We start from the raw sequence: 18,600 nt of genomic DNA, 5'->3' as shown, positions 1-18,600 counted from the left end.
CTGGTTCCCCTTTATCCACCCTGTATGTTACTTCCTCAAAGCGAGAGGATTCGAGTACAGGAGCAAGGATGTCTTGCTGCAGTTGTACAGGGCCTTGGTGAGACGACACCTTGAGTATTGTGTGCAGTTTTGGTCGCCTTATCTGAGGAAGGATGTTCTTGCCATGGAGGGAGTGCAGCGAAGATTCACCAGACTGATACCTGGGATGGCAGGAATGACGTATGAGGAGAGATTGGGTCGATTGGGCTTATACTCGCTGGAGTTTAGAAGAATGAGAGGGGATCTCATTGAAACTTATAAAATTCTGACAGGACTAGACAGACTAGATGCAGGAAGGATGTTCCCGATGGTCGGGGAGTCCAGAACCAGGGGTCACAGTCTAAGGATAAGGGGTAAGCCATTTAGGACAGAGATGAGGAGGAATTTCTTCACCCAGAGAGTGGTGAACCTGTGGAATTCTCTACCACAGAAGGCAGTAGAGGCCAATTCACTAAATATATTCAAGAAGGAGTTAGATATATTTCTTAAGGCTAAAGGGATCAAGGGGTATAGGGAGAAGGCAGGGACAGGGTACTGAATTTGGATGATCAGCCATGATCTCATTGAATGGCGGAGCAGGCTCGAGGGGCCGAATGGCCGACTCCTGCTCCTATCTTCGATGTTTCTAAAAACAGGAGATTCGGCCCAACCAGTCCATGCCGGCGTTTATGCTCCACTCGAGCCTCCTCCCGTCTTTCCTCATCTAAATCTATCAGCGTAACCCTCGATTCCCTTCTCCCTCATCTCCTTGTCCAGCCTCCCCTTAAATGAATCTCTACTATTCACTTCAACCACTCCCTGTGGCAGCGAGTTCCACATTCTCACCACTCTCTGGGTAAAGAAGCTTCTCCTGAATTCCTATTGGATTTCTTGGTGACGATCTTATATTGATGGCCTCTAGTTTTGCTCTTCCATAAAAGATAGGAGCAGGAGTCGGCCATTCGGCCCTTCGAGCCTGCTCCGCCATTCAACGAGATCATGGCTGATCATCCAAACCCTAGCACCCGGTCCCTACACCGACAGCCATCCCACCCAAGCCCTATCCCCGTAACCCCACCTATTTAATCCCCCCCTAACACTAAGGGTCAATTTTTTTTTTATCATGGCCAATCAACCTAACCCGCACATCTTTGGACTGTGGGAGGAAACCGGAGCACCCGGAGGAAACCCACGCAAACATGGGGAGAATGTGCAAACTCCACACAGACAGTCACCTTTCATCATTTTAAAGACCTCTATTAGGTCACCCCTCAGCCTTATTTCAAGAGAAGAGAGACCCAGCCTGTTCATCCTTTCCTGATATGTATACCCTCGCATTTCTGGTATCATCCTTGTAAATCTTCTCTGCACCCTCTCCAGTGCCTCTATATCCTTTTTATAATATGGCGACCAGAACTGTACGCAGTGCTCCAAGTGTGGTCTAACCAAGGTTCAATGTTTCGATAACTTCCCTACTTTTCAATTCTATCCCTCTAGAAATAAACCCTAGTGCTTGGTTTGCTTTTTTGTGGCGTTGCTAACCTGTGTCGCAACTTTTAGTGATTTGTGTATTTGTACTCCGAGATCCCTTTGTTCCTCTACCCCACCCAGACTCGCACCCTCCAAGTGAGAAGTGACCTCCCTATTCTTCCTACCAAAGTGTAATACCTCACATTTATCTGTGTCGAACTGCATCTGCCAATTATATGCCCAGTCTGCAAGTTTATTAATGTCCTCCTGTAACTTGTTGCAGTCCTCCTCAGTATTGACTATCTCCCCGCAATTTACTGTCATCCGCAAATTTAGAAATTGTATTTTTGGTTCCAAGCACGGTGGCATAGTGGTTAGCACTGTTGCCTCACAGCGCCAGGGACCCGGGTTTGAATCTGGCCTCGGGCGACTGTCTGTGTGGAGTTTGCACATTCTCCCCGTGTTTGCGTGGGTTTTCTCCGGGTGCTCCGGTTTCCTCCCACAGTCCAAAGATGTGCGGGTTAGGTTGATTGGCTATGATAAATTGACCCTTAGTGTTAGGGGGGATTAAATACGTGGGGTTACGGGGATAGGGTGGGATATGTGTCGGTGCAGGCTCGATGGGCCGAAATGGCCTCTATCTGCACTGTGGGGTTTCTGTGATTTCTGTGAAATCGTTAATGTAAATTGTGAACAGCAGTGGTCCCAGCACTGATCCTTGTGGAACACCACTACCCACCTCCTGCCACTGTGAATAGCTACCCTTTACTCCCACTCTCTGCTTTCTGTCTTGAAGCCAGCCAGCTATCCATTCTCATAGAGACATAGGGGGAGAATTTCGGTTGTTAGCGCCACCGATTAACGCCTAAAGAGGCCGAGAAGTGGGGCGCTAGCCAATTTCCGGGCGGGCGCAGAGCGCATAGCGCCTCGCCCCATATTGAGCATGCATTTAGCGCCGGCGCTAAATCTTAGCGCCCGCTCATGGGCGCAGGCAGATTATGACGTCATTTGAGTGTGCAACGCCTTTTGGGCGCCCCGGACCGGAAATTCAGTGGCGCCCCCCTCCGTAGCGCCTGGCGCTAATAGTGACAGCTTACCTGGAACCTTACCAAGTCCCTCTTGGGCTGGAGGAGCATTATTTAAAGGGGACTGGTGTGATTTAAAAGCGGCAGCCATTTTTGGAGCACAACTTCCTCGAGAGCTACAAAGAGTTGCTGAGCTGCACACTGAGAGCCATTTGACCACTGAGCCAGCGCAGGCAGACGATCCTCAGCCTTCTGACCATCACCTTGCTGTTGGTGAGCCTTGACAACGGGGAACCTTCCTGTGGGCACTTATTATGGGGGCTGCATTGGAGGGGAACGTCCTGCTGCTGAATCATCTGGAAAGGGCACTGAGACGCTGGGAGAGGGGGCGGGCATGGCCAGACGGAGGAGGGCCAACAGACGTCGCCACAGCAGACCTTACGCTGGCAGGGTTTCCGACAGCAGTTTTCCTACATGAACATGTCGGAGGAGCAGTGTGTCAGAAGGCTGCGATTTAGAAAGGAGGTGGTGACTGAGCTGTGCCAGCTGCTTCAGCCAGATCTGCAGCCTCAGATAAGGTGCAGGACATCTCTGTCGGTGGCTGAGAAGATGCCTGCTGGCCTGAACTTCTACGCGAGCGGCTCTTCTCAGGCTGCGTGTCAGAGGCTGATCAGAAGTAGCTTCTAGGCCCCTCTCACGGAATGCTTGCTGCCATTCCAAGAACAGCAATGGAACCGGTCTGATACCCCCAAGCCTGTGAAGGGCAAGATACATGTAAATAGCAGGCATGGCCATTGTAAATGAAGAAAGTGTTTCATTACACAAAATGTGGTTCCTTCAAACATGAGAAAGCTATGGCAACAGAAAGCAAAACTGATACACTGACACATAACTGCCTCTCACACCCGGGAGACTGTCCAAAACATAAATCACATTCCGACCATCTTCCTTGGCCTTGATTCCACTGCGCCTACCAAAGCATCCAATGCCCCATCAGTGAGGCGTTCCGCCCTCTGCCTCACCCTTTCCATGTCTTGCTAGGCTGGTGCACCACAGGTAGGCTCCCACCGCTTTGAAGGCCTACAGGGCAGTGAGTGTGTCTGGTGATGCCAATTGACCTGCCCCTTTAAGAGCTGGCCGGCGCCAGTGTGTCTCAGGGAAAGTGATTATTGACAGCACCTGCGCTGCACCCCGCCGCCGCGAAATTGAGTTGCGCCGCCGGGTTAGCACCTTAAGAGTAGCGTGCAGCGCCTGATTTAGCACCGCAATCACCTTCAGGGGCGCTGCAACCCAATATCACGCTAGGTGGCGCTAAATTGCGCCTGGCGCTAAACTTTGCGCATCGCCAGGACTAGCGCCCCTAGGCCTAGAAATTCGGTATAGCCGCGTTTGGGGCGCTAGTCCTGGCGATGCGCAGGAGGAGGTTACAGAGATAGGGAGGATTATAGGGACTGGAGGAGGTTATAGAGATTGGGAGTGTTGTAGTGGCTGGAGGAGGTTATAGAGATAGGGAGGGTTGCAGGGCTGGAAGAGGTTACAGAGATGGGAGGGTTATATGGGATGGAGGAGGTTACAGAGATAGGGAGGGTTGTAGGGTCTGGAGGAGGTTACAGAGATAGGGAGGGCTGTAGGGGCTGGAGGAGGTTACAGAGATAGGGAGGGTTGTAGGGGCTGGAGGAGGTTACAGAGATAGGGAGGGTTGTAGGGGCTGGAGGAGGTTACAGAGATAGGGAGGGTTGTAGGGGCTGGAGGAGGTTACAGAGATAGGGAGTGTTGTAGGACTGGAGGAGGTTTCAGAGATAGGGAGTGTTGTAGGTCTGGAGGAGGTTACAGAGATAGGGAGTGTTGTAGGACTGGAGGAGGTTACAGAGATAGGGCGGAGGTCAAGACCATAGAGGTATTTGAAAACCAAGATTAGAATTTCAAAGTGGAGGCATAGCCGGCTCGGGAGCCAGTAGGGGTCGCCGAGTGTGGTGGGGGCGTGATCAGTGAACAGGACTTGGTGCGAGCGAGGATACGGGGCAGTCGAGACCAGTAACTTCCCTACAACAGACGTCCGACTAATAGATCTATAATTTCCTCGTTTATCTCGCCCAACCTTCCTAAATGGTGGACTGATGGTGGCCATTTTCAAATCCAAGGGGACCCAATCCTGAATCGAGAGTGTTTTGGAAGATCATGAGAACATCAAAAACCTTCCTTTTATATGTTTCACACCCTTTAAGACAAGAACTCTTATTTCTCCAGCGGCTATCACCACCTCTGGACGTCCCGAAGCTCTTCGCAGTCAATGAAGGACTTTCTTGAATCGAAGTCACCTGTTGTAATGTAGGAAACGCAGCAGTCAATTTGTGCACAGCAAGCTCCCACAAACAGCAATGTGCTAATGACCAGATCATCTTTTTTTAGTGATGTTGATTGAAGGATAAATATCGGCCCTAAGACCGGGGATAACTCCCCCATGTTCCTCCTCTTCTAATAGTGCCTGTGGCATCTTTTACGTCCACCTGAAAGGGCAACGGTTTAAAGTGTCTTCCCTCAGTACTGCCCCTCCGACAGTGCGGTGCTCCCTCAGTACTGCCCCTCCGACAGTGCGGTGCTCCCTCAGTACTGCCCCTCCGACAGTGCAGCGCTCCCTCAGTACTGCCCCTCCCACAGTGCGGTGCTCCCTCAGTACTGACCCTCCGACAGTGCGGCGCTCCCTCAGTACTGCCCCTCCGACAGTGCGGCGCTCCCTCAGTACTGCCCCTCCGACAGTGCGGCGCTCCCTCAGTACTGCCCCTCCGACAGTGCGGCGCTCCCTCAGTACTGCCCCTCCGACAGTGCGGCGCTCCCTCAGTACTGGCCCTCCGACAGTGCGGCGCTCCCTCAGTACAGCCCCTCCGACAGTGCGGCGCTCCCTCAGTACTGCCCCTCCGACAGTGCGGCGCTCCCTCAGTACTGCCCCTCCGACAGTGCGGCGCTCCCTCAGTACTGCCCCTCCGACAGTGCGGCGCTCCCTCAGTACTGCCCCTCCGACAGTGCGGCGCTCCCTCAGTACTGCCCCTCCGACAGTGCGGCGCTCCCTCAGTACTGCCCCTCCGACAGTGCGGCGCTCCCTCAGTACTGCCCCTCCGACAGTGCGGCGCTCCCTCAGTACTGGACAATTGGGGAGTACGTCGACCTGGGATTATGGGGCTCGAGTCTGTTGAGCAGGGCTGGAACCCCTGACTTTCTGATTCGGAGGGGAGAGAGGGTGAGCCTCACTGAGACACAGCTGACAGTCTACTGATTGGTTGGAGGGACAGTTGTGTGCACAGATAAGGACACCGTTATATTCAATTTCTTTTACAGGGTGGCTACCGGAGTTTGGTGGAAGAGCCTGAAAACTCGATAAACAGGGCAGACAACGACATCGAAAAGGGAGAGGAGAAAGCAGAGGAGCACGTGAGTGTAGAGGGAGCTTTACTCTGTATCTAACCCGTGCTGTCCCTGCCCTGGGAGTGTTTGATGGGACAGTGTAGAGGAAGCTTTACTCTATATCTAACCCGTGCTGTACCTGCCCTGGGAGTGTTTGATGGGACAGTGTAGAGGAAGCTTTACTCTATATCTAACCCGTGCTGTACCTGCCCTGGGAGTGTTTGATGGGACAGTGTAGAGGGAGCTTTACTCTGTATCTAACCCGTGCTGTACCTGCCCTGGGAGTGTTTGATGGGACAGTGTAGAGGGAGCTTTACTCTGTATCTAACCCGTGCTGTACCTGCCCTGGGAGTGTTTGATGGGACAGTGTCGAGGAAGCTTTACTCTGTATCTAACCCGTGCTGTACCTGCCCTGGGAGTGTTTGATGGGACAGTGTAGAGGGAGCTTTACTCTGTATCTAACCCGTGCTATACCTGCCCTGGGAGTGTTTGATGGGACAGTGTAGAAGGAGCTTTACTCTGTATCTAACCCGTGCTGTACCTGCCCTGGGAGTGTTTGATGGGACAGTGTAGACGGAGCTTTACTCTGTATCTAACCCGTGCTGTACCTGCCCTGGCAGTGTTTGATGGGACAGTGCAGAGGGAGCTTTACTCTGTACCTGACCCGTGCTGTACCTGCCCTGGCAGTGTTTGATGGGACAGTGTAGAGGGAGCTTTAGCCTGTATCTAACCCGTGCTGTACCTGCCCTGGGAGTGTTTGATGGGAACAGTGTCGAGGGAGCTTTACTCTGTATCTAACCCCGTGCTGTACCTGCCCTGGGAGTGTTTGATGGGACATAAGAACATAAGAAATAGGAGCAGGAGTAGGCCAATCGGCCCCTCGAGCCTGCTCCGCCATTTAATAAGATCATGGCTGATCTGATCCTAACCGCCAATCCACTATCACAGAACCATCTCCTGAATCTAACAGAATTAGACACACGAAATAGGAGCAGGATCAGGCTACACGGCCCCTGGGCCCGCTCCGCTACCCATAGGGCCATGACCGATCCGAACCTAGACTCATGTCCAAATTCCTGCCCGCTCCCCGTAACCCTTAATTCCCTTTACTTCTAGGAAACTGTCTATTTCTGTTTTAAATTTATGTAATGATGTAGCTTCTACAGCTTTTTGGGGCAGCATATTCCATGGACCTACCACCGTCTGAGTGAAGTAGTTCCTCCTCATCTCAGTTTTTAAAGAGCAGCCCCTTATTCTAAGACTATGCCCCCTAGTTCTAGTTTCACCCATCATCGGGAACATCTTCCCCACATCCACCCGATCCAACCCCTTCACAATCTTATATGTTTCAATAAAATCGCCTCTCATTCTTCTGAACTCCAATGAGTAGAGTCCCAATCTACTCAACCTCTCCTCATATGTCCATCCCCTCATCCCCGGGATTAACCGAGTGAACCTCCTTTGTACTGACTCGAGAGCAAGTATGTCCTTTCTTAAGTATGGACACCAAAACTGTACGCAGTATTCCAGGTGCGGTCTCACCAATACCTTGTACAACTGAAGCAATACCTCCCTATTTTTATATTCTATCCCCCTAGCAATGAAAGCCAACATTCCATTGGCCTTCTTAATCACTTGCTGCACCTGCATACTAACCTTTTGAGTTTTGTGCACCAGGACCCCCAGATCCCTTTGTACTTCAGTACTTTCCAGTTTCTTGCCATTAAGATAATACATTGTAGACATTGTAGAGGGAGCTTCACTCTGTATCTAACCCGTGCTGTACCTGTCCTGGGAGTGTTTGATGGGAACAGTGTAGAGGGAGCTTTACTCTGTATCTAACCTGTGCTATACCTGCCTTGGGAGTGTTTGATGGGGCAGTGTAGAGGGAGCTTTACTCTGTATCTAACCCGTGCTGTACCTGCCCTGGCAGGGTTTGATGGGACAGTTTAGAGGCAGCTTTACTCTGTATCGAACCCGTGCTATACCTGCCCTGGGAGTGTTTGATGGGACTCTGTAGAGGAAGCCTTACTCTGTATCTAACCCGTGCTGTACCTGCCCTGGGAGTGTGTGATGGGACAATGTAGAGGGAGCTTTACTCTGTATCTAATCCGTGCTGTACCTGCCCTGGGAGTGTGTGATGGGACAGTGTAGAGGGAACTTTACTCTGTATCTAACCCATGCTGTACCTGCCCTGGGAGTGTTTGATGGGGCAGTGTAGAGGGAGCTTTACTCTGTATCTAACCCGTGCTGTACCTGCCCTGGGAGTGTTTGATGGGACAGTCTAGAGGGAGCTTTACTCTGTATCTAACCCGTGCTGTACCTGCCCTGGGAGTGTATGATGGGACAGTGTAGAGTGAGCTTTACTCTGTATCTAACCCGTGCTGTACCTGTCCTGGGAGTGTTTGATGGGACAGTGTAGAGGGAGCTTTACTGTGTATCTAACCCATGCTGTACCTGCCCTGGGAGTGTTTGATGGGACAGTGTAGAGGGAGCTTTACTCTGTATCTAACCCGTGCTGTACCTGCCCTGGGAGTATTTGATGGGACAGTGTAAAGTGAGCTTTACTCTGTATCTAACACCGTGCTGTACCTGTCCTGGGAGTGTTTGATGGGACAGTGTAGAGGGAGCTTTACTCTGTATCTAACACCGTGCTGTACCTGTCCTGGGAGTGTTTGATGGGACAGTGTAGAGGGAGCTTTACTCTGTATCTAACCCGTGCTGTACCTGCCCTGGGAGTGTTTGATGGGACAGTGTGTAGAGGGAGCTTTTCTCTGTATCTAACCCGTGCTGTACCTGCCCTGGGAGTGTTTGATGGGACAGTGTGGAGGGAGCTTTACTCTGTATCTAACCACGTGCTGTACCTGCCCTGAGAGTGTTTGATGGGACAGTGTAGAGGGAGGTTTACTCTGTATCTAACCCGTGCTGTACCTGCCCTGGGAGTGTTTGATGGGACAGTGTAGAGGGAGCTTTACTCTGTATCTAACCCGTGCTGTACCTGCCCTGGGAGTGTTTGATGGGACAGTGTAGAGGGAGCTTTACTCTGTATCTAACCCGTGCTGTACCTGCCCTGGGAGTGTTTGATGGGACAGTGTAGAGGGAGCTTTACTCTGTATCTAACCCGTGCTGTACCTGCCCTGGGAGAGTTACGTTTGGTGAGGTGAGAGTTATGTTGGAGGGGGAGCGTTATGTTGGCGAGGGAGAGGGAGTTATGCTGGGAGGCGGGGAGATCTTGAGGTTGTCTCCTGACCGCGACTGACCAGATGTTTTCCCCAGTTCGACACCGCTGATGTCTTCATGAAGCAGGCCATTCACACCATCGAATACTGTCTCAGTTGCATCTCCAACACGGCCTCCTACCTGCGACTGTGGGCGCTGAGCCTGGCTCACGCACGTGAGTAAAAGCATCGCTTCCAGTGCAGCCGGCAGCGGCTGGGATTCAGCCCCAGAGAGAGGGGCGGTGGCGGGGGGCAGTGAGGTAGAAGGGGGCTCCTTTCTCACTGATGGGGCAGGTGGTCAGACTCTGGCCTTTCACCCCCTGGGGTCAAATCCGAGCCCCAAACAGAGGAAACCCTTTTATGCCCTGATGTGGGGGGTATTGTGGGATATTGCCTTCTATCCCTACTGCCCTTGCATGCCCTTGGAGAGGGTGCGAGAGGAGATTGACCACAGTGGTACCAGGGATGAGGGACTTCATGAGACTAGCGAAACTGGGATTGTTCTCCTTAGAGCAGAGATGGTTAAGCAGAGATTGACCAGAATGGTACCAGGGATGAGTCACTTCAGTTACCTGGAGAAGCTGGGATTGTTCTCCTTAGAGCAGGGAAGGTTAAGGGGAGATTGACCAGAATGGTACCAGGGATGAGGGACTTCAGTTATGTGGAGAGACTGGAGAAGCTGGGATTGTTCTCCTTAGAGCAGAGAAGGTTAAGGGGAGATTGACCAGAATGGTACCGGGGATGAGGGACTTCAGTTATGTGGAGAGACTGGAGAAGCTGGGATAGTTCTCCTTAGAGCAGAGAAGGTTAAGGGGAGATTGACCAGAATGGTACCAGGGATGAGGGACTTCAGTTATGTGGAGAGACTGGAGAAGCTGGGATAGTTCTCCTTAGAGCAGAGAAGGTTAAGGGGAGATTGACCAGAATGGGACCAGGGATGAGGGACTTCAGTGACGTGGAGAGACTGGAGAAGCTGGGATTGTTCTCCTTAGAGCACAGAAGGTTAGGGGGAGATTGACCAGAATGGTACCAGGGATGAGGGACTTCAGTTACGTGGAGAGACTGGAGAAGCTGGGATTGTTCTCCTTAGAGCAGAGAAGGTTAAGGGGAGATTGACCAGAATGGTACCAGGGATGAGGGACTTCAGTTATGTGGAGAGATTGGAGAAGCTGGGATTGTTCTCCTTAGAGCAGAGAAGGTTAGGGGGAGACCTAACGGAGGTATTCAGAATTATATGGGGATTTTGATAGAATAAGTAGTGAGACACTGTTTCCGCTGGCACGTGTGTCGGTAAGCAGAGGACACAGATTTAAGATAATTGGCAGAAGAACCAGCGGGGGAGAGGAGGAGAAATGTCTTTACACACAGAGAGGTGTTAAGATCAGGAACACACTACCTGAAAGGCTGATCCCATAGGAACTTGCAAAAGGCAATCGGACATGTCCTTGAAGCGGACTCGTTTTTGCAGGGTTATGGGGAGGACAAGCTGGGGTGCGGGCCTCAATCGGAGCGCCCTTTCCAAGAGCCGGCACAGGCACGACGGGCCGAATGGCCTCCTTCTGTGCCGTAAGGTCCGATGTAATTCTGTGTGATATATAAATGGCAGTTTTTGTGTTTCTTCGTCGCCTCTTCTGGACGGTCAGTGAGGTTGATATCGCTGGTACTCTAGGCTAGATCTTGCACAGCTATTGGCCCAGAAATTCGGGTCGGGAGCTCCCCGCGGGTGGAAGCCCCCGACCTACACTTACCTAGCGCGCCGGCCGTTGAGGCCTGGGCCTGCGTGCATTTCCTGTCTGTGGCCCGGTCCAGCTCCCGGCCCGCTATGCTTGCGTGACCCAGCGGCGTACTTAGTGCGATGCGTCGGCTGGGATCACGTGAGCACTGGGCAACCAATCGGAGGTTGCAAAAGTTCATTCGTGAGTTTGACATAAGACCTGTCAAACTCATGGAAACTCCGGGCGCCCAAAACAGTACATAACCTTAAAATAAATTTTTTTAAAATCAACTATAAATAACATTAAATAACCATTTTAAACAATAATTTAAATTTTTTTTAAAATCGGAGCTAAAAATACACTTACCTTAGTGTAAAGTATTTAAAAATAATAAACCTGTGGAAAAAATGTTCTAATTTTAATTAATTGACCACTTACCTTTTAAAATGAAGTCCTTACGTCTGCTTTTTTAATGTGTAAAAAGTGGAGGCCTTCACACACGGGCAAACCTGTCAAAAATAAGGAATAGTGTGGAGATGCCGGCGTTGGACTGGGGTGGACAAATGTAAGAAATCACACAACACCAGGTTATAGTCCAACAGCTTTATTTGAAATCACAAGCTTTCGGAGCGCTGCTCCTTCTTCAGGTGAAGTGGAGAGATGCATAAAGACACAGCTTATATAGTCAGAGAATCATGTCAGATGTTTACAGGTAATCTTTCTAACTGCCATTTATCACACCTCGGCAGAGAGATAATCACAGCAATCAAAGGTGTGAATGGTGTCCAAACAGGTCAGTCAGGAAAACATTACATCAAAGAACAATGAGGTGCGGTCACAAGGGGTCAAATGTTGCAGATGCGGCCGGACCTGCTGTGACTTCCAGCAAAAAAAAATGTTTTTTGTCTTTTTTTGTTTTTCATACAGACCCCAGCATCTGCAACATTTGACCCCTTGTGACCCCACCTCATTGTTCTTTGATGTAATGTTTTACTGACTGACCTGTTTGGACCCGATTCACACCATTGATTGCTGTGATTATCTCTCTGCCGAGGTGTGATAAAGGGCAGTTGGAAAGATTACCTGTAAACATCTGACATTATTCTCTGACTATATAAGCTGTGTCTTTATGCATCTCTCCACTTCACCTGATGAAGGAGCAGCGCTCCGAAAGCTTTTGATTTCAAATAAAGCTGTTGGACTATAACCTGGTGTTGTGGAAAAAAAAGTAAGTTCAACGCGCATGCGCTGCCTCATACGTCGCATGCGTTTCACCTCTTAACCCCTGCTTTCAGGGCACCGGAAGTGCCGTTTTCCCGCGCATGCGCTGTGCATGTAGGAAACCGGCACTTCCATCGGGTCCACGCGTGGGTACCCCGTGCGTACTCATGCGTTGGGCCCCGAATTACTGGGCCAATATAGAAGAGTTGGATATGACCGAGAATTACATAGAATTAAGTGCAGAAACAGTCCAATTCGGCCCAACCAGGTCATGCCGACGTTTCCGCTCCACTCGAGCCTCCTTCCTCGTCTCACCCTCTATTCCCTTCTCCCTCATCAACTTATCGAGCTTCCCCTTAAATGTATCTATGCTCTTCGCCTCAACCACTCCCTGTGGCAGCGAGTTCCACGTTCTCGCCACTCTCCGGGTGAAGAAGTTTCTTCTGAATTCCCTATTGGATTTCTTGGTGACTATCTTGTATTGACGGCCTCTAGTTTTGCTCTTCCCCACAGGTGGAAACACTCTCTCTGTGTGTCTACTCTAAAATTAGGAAAGGTTTTGATAAAGAACTGTATCAGGTCACCCCTCAGCCTTCTCTTTTCAAGAGAAAAGAGACCCAGCCTATTCATCCTTTCCTGATAGTTATAACCTCACAGTTCTGGAATCATTCGAGTAATATCTTTTTTGCACCCTCTCCAGTGCCTCTATATGCTTTCTATAATATGGAGACTAGAACTGTGCTTCAAGTGTGGCCTAACCAAGGTATATGGAGACCAGAACTGTGCACAGTGCTCCAAGTGTGGTCTAACCAAGGTATATGGAGACCAGAACTGTGCACAGTGCTCCAAGTGTGGTGTAACCAAGGGATATGGAGACCAGAACTGTGCACAGTGCTCCAAGTGTGGTGTAACCAAGGGATATGGAGACCAGAACTGTGCACAGTGCTCCAAGTGTGGTCTAACCAAGGTATATGGAGACCAGAACTGTGCACAGTGCTCCAAGTGTGGTGTAACCAAGGGATATGGAGACCAGAACTGTGCACAGTGCTCCAAGTGTGGTGTAACCAAGGGATATGGAGACCAGAACTGTGCACAGTGCTCCAAGTGTGGTCTAACCAAGGTTCGATACAAGTTTAACATATCTTCTCTACTTTTCAATCCTCTCCCTCCAGAAATGAAACCCAGTGCTTGTTTGTTATGGCCTTATTATTTAGTTTAAAGGTTTGACTGTGGTGATTCTAGCCGGTAGAACCGGTAATGACCCATCCCGCTGTTGTGTGCTGAGCGTTTCTTGTTGTCTGGAATTTTCTGCAGAGCTCTCCGAGGTTCTCTGGACCATGGTGTTGCGCCAGGGCTTGAGACGCACGGGCTACTTCGGGTCGGTTGTCCTCTTTGCGGCCTTCGCCTTCTTCGCCGTGCTGACAGTGGCCATCCTTCTGATCATGGAAGGTCTCTCGGCTTTCCTGCACGCTCTTCGACTTCACTGGTACGTCATCGGGGACCGCCCGCTGAGGGAGGGGAGGGGCGGGGGGAGAGGGAGGGAGGGGTTGAGAGAGTGGGAGGACAAGAGACAAACTTGACGAGGTCAGTGTAGAGGGAGCTTTACTCTGTATCTAACCTGTGCTGTACCTGCCCTGGAGTGTTGGATGGGACAGTGTAGAGTGAGCTTTACTCTGTATCTAACCCGTGCTGTACCTGCCCTGGGAGTGTTTGATGGGACAGTGTAGAGTGAACTTTAATCTGTATCTAACCCGTGCTGTACCTGCCCTGGGAGTGTTTGATGCGACAGTGTAGAGGGAGCTTTACTCTGTATCTAACCCGTGCTGTACTTGCCCTGGAGTGTTTGATGGGACAGTGTAGAGGGAGCTTTACGCTGTATCTAACCCGTGCTGTACCTGCCCTGGGAGTGTTTGATGCGACAGTGTAGAGGGAGCTTTACTCTGTATCTAACCCGTGCTGTACCTGTCCTGGGAGTGTTTGATGGGACAGTGTAGAGGGAGCTTTACTCTGTATCTAACCCGTGCTGTACCTGCCCTGGGAGTGTTTGATGGGACAGTGTAGAGGGAGCTTTACTCTGTATCTAACCCATGCTGTACCTGTCCTGGGAGTGTTTGATGGGACAGTGTAGAGGGAGCTTTACCCTCTATCTAACCCTGTGCTGTACCTGCCCTGGGAGTGTTTGATGGGACAGTGTAGAGGCAGCTTTACTCTGTATCTAACCCGTGCTATACCTGCCCTGGGAGTGTTTGATGGGACAGTGTAGAGGAAGCTTTACTCTGTATCTAACCCGTGCTGTACCTGCCCTGGGAGTGTTTGATGGGACAGTGTAGAGGGAGCTTTACTCTGTATCTAACCCCGTGCTGTACCTGCCCTGGGAGTGTTTGATGGGACAGTGTAGAGGGAGCTATACTCTGTTTCTAACCCGTGCTGTTCCTGTTTTGTTTCCCCTATCTCAGGGTGGAGTTCCAGAACAAGTTCTATACCGGTTCCGGCTACAAGTTCCTCCCTTTCTCGTTCTGCATACTGGACGGAGATGACGGGAGTCTCTGAAGACCGGCCCGTCACTAGGGTCTGTCCCCGCTCCTCCTGGGGTTCCAAGAGCCCGCTGGACCACACGTTGAGATAACAGAAGGCCCCAAGAGGCTTGTCTTCGTCTCTGCGTCAACATTGGTGGGGGGAGGGGAGGAAGAAAATAAACGGAACCAATCCAGGGTCACCTGAAGGCAGAGTGAACCTTAGCTGCTGTCCTTGTTCATTCGGAGATCTGCAGACTTTCTAATCCATATGTTTAACGAGACTTTGCACAATAAACATGCGTATTTCGTTCCTTTTTCTAGATTTTAGTCTACAGTCACTGGGCCAAAAATGGCAGAACTCCTGACGTCTCACACCCCGCCTCCCCTCCCCCTGCTCGCTGACTGACATTGGCCCCTGGTCAACCCTACTCTACCAAGTTTAAAATTCTCCCATCCTCGTGTCAAAATCCCAATTCATGGACCTCGCCACCAGCACCCACCTCCCCCCAGCTCTGTAACCTCCTCCAGCCCTACAACCCTCCCTCTCTCTGTAACCTCCTCCAGCCCTACAACCCTCCCTCTCTCTGTAACCTCCTCCAGCCCTACAACCCTCCCTCTCTCTGTAACCTCCTCCAGCCCTACAACCCTCCCTCTCTCTGTAACCTCCTCCAGCCCCTACAACCCTCCCTAGCTCTGTAACCTCCTCCAGCCCTACAACCCTCCCTATCTCTGTAACATCCTCCAGTCCCTACACCCCTCCCTATCTCTGTAACCCCCTCCAGCCCCGACAACCCTCCCTATCTCTGTAACCTCCTCCAGGCCCCTACAACTCTCCCTATCTCTGTAACCTCCTCCAGCCCCTTCAACCCTCCCTATCTCTGTAACCTCCTCCAGCCCCTACAACCCTCCCTATCTCTGTAACCTCCTCCAGCCCCTACACCCCTCCCTATCTCTGTAAACTCCCTCCAGCCCCTACAACCCTCCCTATCTCTGTAACCTCCTCCAGCCCCTACAACCCTCCCTATCTCTGTAACCTCCTCCAGCCCCTACAACCCTCCCTATCTCTGTAACCTCCTCCAGCCCTACAACCCTCCCTATCTCTGTAACGTCCTCCAGCCCCTACAACCCTCCCTATCTCTGAAACCTCCTCCAGCCCCTACAACCCTCCTTATCTCTGTAACCTCCTCCAGCTCCTACAACCCTCCCTATCTCTGTAACCTCCTCCAGCCCCTACAACCCTCCCTATCTCTGTAAACTCCCTCCAGCCCCTTAAACCCTCCCTATCTCTGTAACCTCCTCCAGCCCCTACAACCCTCCCTATCTCTGTAACCTCCTCCAGCCCTACAACCCTCCCTATCTCTGTAAACTCCCTCCAGCCCCTACAACCCTCCCTATCTCTGTAACCTCCTCCAGCCCCTACAACCCTCCCTAGCTCTGTAATCTCCTCCAGCCCCTACAACACTCCCTATCTCTGTAACCTCCTCCAGCTCTAGATCCCTCCCTATCTCTGTAACCTCCTACAACCCTCCCTATCTCTGTAACCTCCTCCAGGCCCGACAACCCTCCCTATCTCTGTAACCACCTCCAGCCCCTGCAACCCTCCCTATCTCTGTAACCTCCTCCAGCCCCTGCAAACCTCCCTATCTCTGTAACCTGCTCCTGTTCCTGTGTAACAGGCTCGAGGGGCTGAATGGGCCTCCTCCTGTTCCCATGTAACAGGCTCGAGGGGCTGAATGGCCTCCTCCTGTTCGTGTGCAACAGGCTCGAGGGGGCTGAATGACCTCCTCCTGTTCCCATGTAACAGGCTCGAGGGGGCTGAATGGCCTCCTCCTGTTCCAGTGTAACAGACTCGAGGGGCTGAATGGCCTCCTCCTGTTCCCATGTAACAGGCTCGAGGGGGCTGAATGGCCTCCTCCTGTTCCTGTGTAACAGGCTCGAGGGGCTGAATGACCTCCTCCTGTTCGTGTGCAACAGGCTCGAGGGGCTGAATGGGCCTCCTCCTGTTCGTGCGCAACAGGCTCGAGGGGGCTGAATGGGCCTCCTCCTGTTCCTGTGTAACAGGCTCGAGGGGCTGAATGAGCCTCCTCCTGTTCCTGTGTAACAGACTCGAGAGGCTGAATGGCCTCCTCCTGTTCCTATCGTGGTCTCTTCTGTTGAGTTCGGATGGTAACTGAGGAACACTAAGTCCTAGGAGGATCCCTTCACTGGGGTAGAGCTGCGAATTGGGTAAGTTAATGTTCCCCAGAGGTAGGAGGAAACGTTAAACAAGCTTAAATAGGCGTTAAATTCCTTGCGGTGGCTGATTAACTGGTGTTCAAACCCATTGTCCTGTGTCTCAGACATGTGCGCAGAACAAACCTTGATTGGGGGTTTCTGGGGGGCAGTCAAAGAACCGTCAACACTGCAGATAATTTCATCCACTTTTAAAATGAATTGTCGGGGGATTTCAGTCCGTTTAGATGTTTGGCTGGCGAGAGATTAATTTAAATGACACTCTCGGCCGACACGGGCCAGAAATACTGAGTCTAAGAAAGAAAGACAGACTCCCAATCCCACCGCGCCGATCACCCACCTCAGGACGTCCCAGAGCGTTTCCCCCTCAATGAAGAACTTTTTGTTTTGAAGTGTCTCTCTCTCCCAGTCTCTCTCTCTCTCCCCCCAGTCTCTCTCTCCCCCAGTCTCTCTCTCTCTCCCCCCAGTCTCTCTCTCCCCCAGTCTCTCTCTCTCTCTCCCCCAGTCTCTCTCTCTCTCTCTCCAGTCTCTCTCTCTCTCCCAGTCTCTCTCTCTCTCCCCCCAGTCTCTCTCTCCCCCAGTCTCTCTCTCTCTCCCCAGTCTCTCTCTCTCCCCCAGTCTCTCTCTCTCTCCCCCAGTCTCTCTCTCTCTCCCCCAGTCTCTCTCTCTCTCCCCCAGTCTCTCTCTCTCTCCCCCAGTCTCTCTCTCTCTCCCCCAGTCTCTCTCTCTCTCCCCCAGTCTCTCTCTCTCTCCCCCAGTCTCTCTCTCTCTCCCCCAGTCTCTCTCTCTCTCTCCCCCAGTCTCTCTCTCTCCCCCAGTCTCTCTCTCTCTCCCCCAGTCTCTCTCTCTCTCCCCCAGTCTCTCTCTCTCTCCCCCAGTCTCTCTCTCTCTCCCCCAGTCTCTCTCTCTCTCCCCCAGTCTCTCTCTCTCTCCCCAGTCTCTCTCTCTCTCCCCAGTCTCTCTCTCTCTCCCCCAGTCTCTCTCTCTCTCCCCCCCAGTCTCTCTCTCTCTCCCCCAGTCTCTCTCTCTCCCTCAGTCTCTCTCTCCCCAGTCTCTCTCTCTCCCTCAGTCTCTCTCTCTCTCTCTCTCTCTCTCTCCCCCCCAGTCTCTCTCTCTCTCCCCCAGTCTCTCTCTCTCTCCCCCCAGTCTCTCTCTCTCTCCCCAGTCTCTCTCTCTCTCTCTCTCTCTCCCCCCCAGTCTCTCTCTCTCTCCCCCAGTCTCTCTCTCTCTCCCCCAGTCTCTCTCTCTCTCCCCCAGTCTCTCTCTCTCTCCCCCAGTCTCTCTCTCTCTCCCCCAGTCTCTCTCTCTCTCCCCCAGTCTCTCTCTCTCTCTCTCTCTCCCCCAGTCTCTCTCTCTCTCTCTCTCCCCCAGTCTCTCTCTCTCTCTCCCCCAGTCTCTCTCTCTCTCTCTCCCCCAGTCACTCTCTCTCTCTCTCTCTCTCTCTCCCCCAGTCTCTCTCTCTCTCCCCAGTCTCTCTCTCTCTCTCCCCCAGTCTCTCTCTCTCTCTCCCCCAGTCTCTCTCTCTCTCTCCCCCAGTCTCTCTCTCTCTCCCCCAGTCTCTCTCTCCCCAGTCTGTCTCTCTCTCTCTCCCCCAGTCTCTCTCTCTCTCCCCCAGTCTCTCTCTCTCTCCCCCAGTCTCTCTCTCTCTCCCCCAGTCTCTCTCTCTCTCCCCCAGTCCTCTCTCTCTCTCCCCCAGTCTCTCTCTCTCTCCCCCCAGTCTCTCTCTCTCTCCCCCAGTCTCTCTCTCTCCCCCAGTCTCTCTCTCTCTCCCCCAGTCTCTCTCTCT

The 18,600-nt window shown here is 52.0% G+C and overlaps 1 protein-coding gene across 1 annotated transcript in view; it reads left to right on the top strand.

The window, feature by feature from the left end:
- LOC147092211 (V-type proton ATPase 116 kDa subunit a 2-like) overlaps nucleotides 1–14,897 on the top strand; it is a 30,041-nt gene extending 15,144 nt beyond the window's left edge. Inside the window, exons 4-7 of the mRNA XM_085975877.1 lie at nucleotides 5,847–5,939; nucleotides 9,189–9,306; nucleotides 13,381–13,552; nucleotides 14,523–14,897. Coding sequence (XP_085832003.1) covers nucleotides 5,847–5,939; nucleotides 9,189–9,306; nucleotides 13,381–13,552; nucleotides 14,523–14,616 — 477 coding nt within the window. The 3' untranslated portion in view covers nucleotides 14,617–14,897. The remainder of the gene's footprint in view (nucleotides 1–5,846; nucleotides 5,940–9,188; nucleotides 9,307–13,380; nucleotides 13,553–14,522) is intronic.
- The last annotated feature ends 3,703 nt before the right edge of the window (nucleotides 14,898–18,600 follow it).

Source organism: Somniosus microcephalus, unplaced genomic scaffold (genome assembly GCF_052327205.1).
Source record: "Somniosus microcephalus isolate GS21.2 unplaced genomic scaffold, FLI_Smic_1.0 unresolved_chr2, whole genome shotgun sequence".
NCBI lineage: Eukaryota > Metazoa > Chordata > Chondrichthyes > Squaliformes > Somniosidae > Somniosus > Somniosus microcephalus.
Note: the sequence above shows the minus strand (reverse complement) of the source record. Positions and strands in the feature narration are given on the sequence as shown.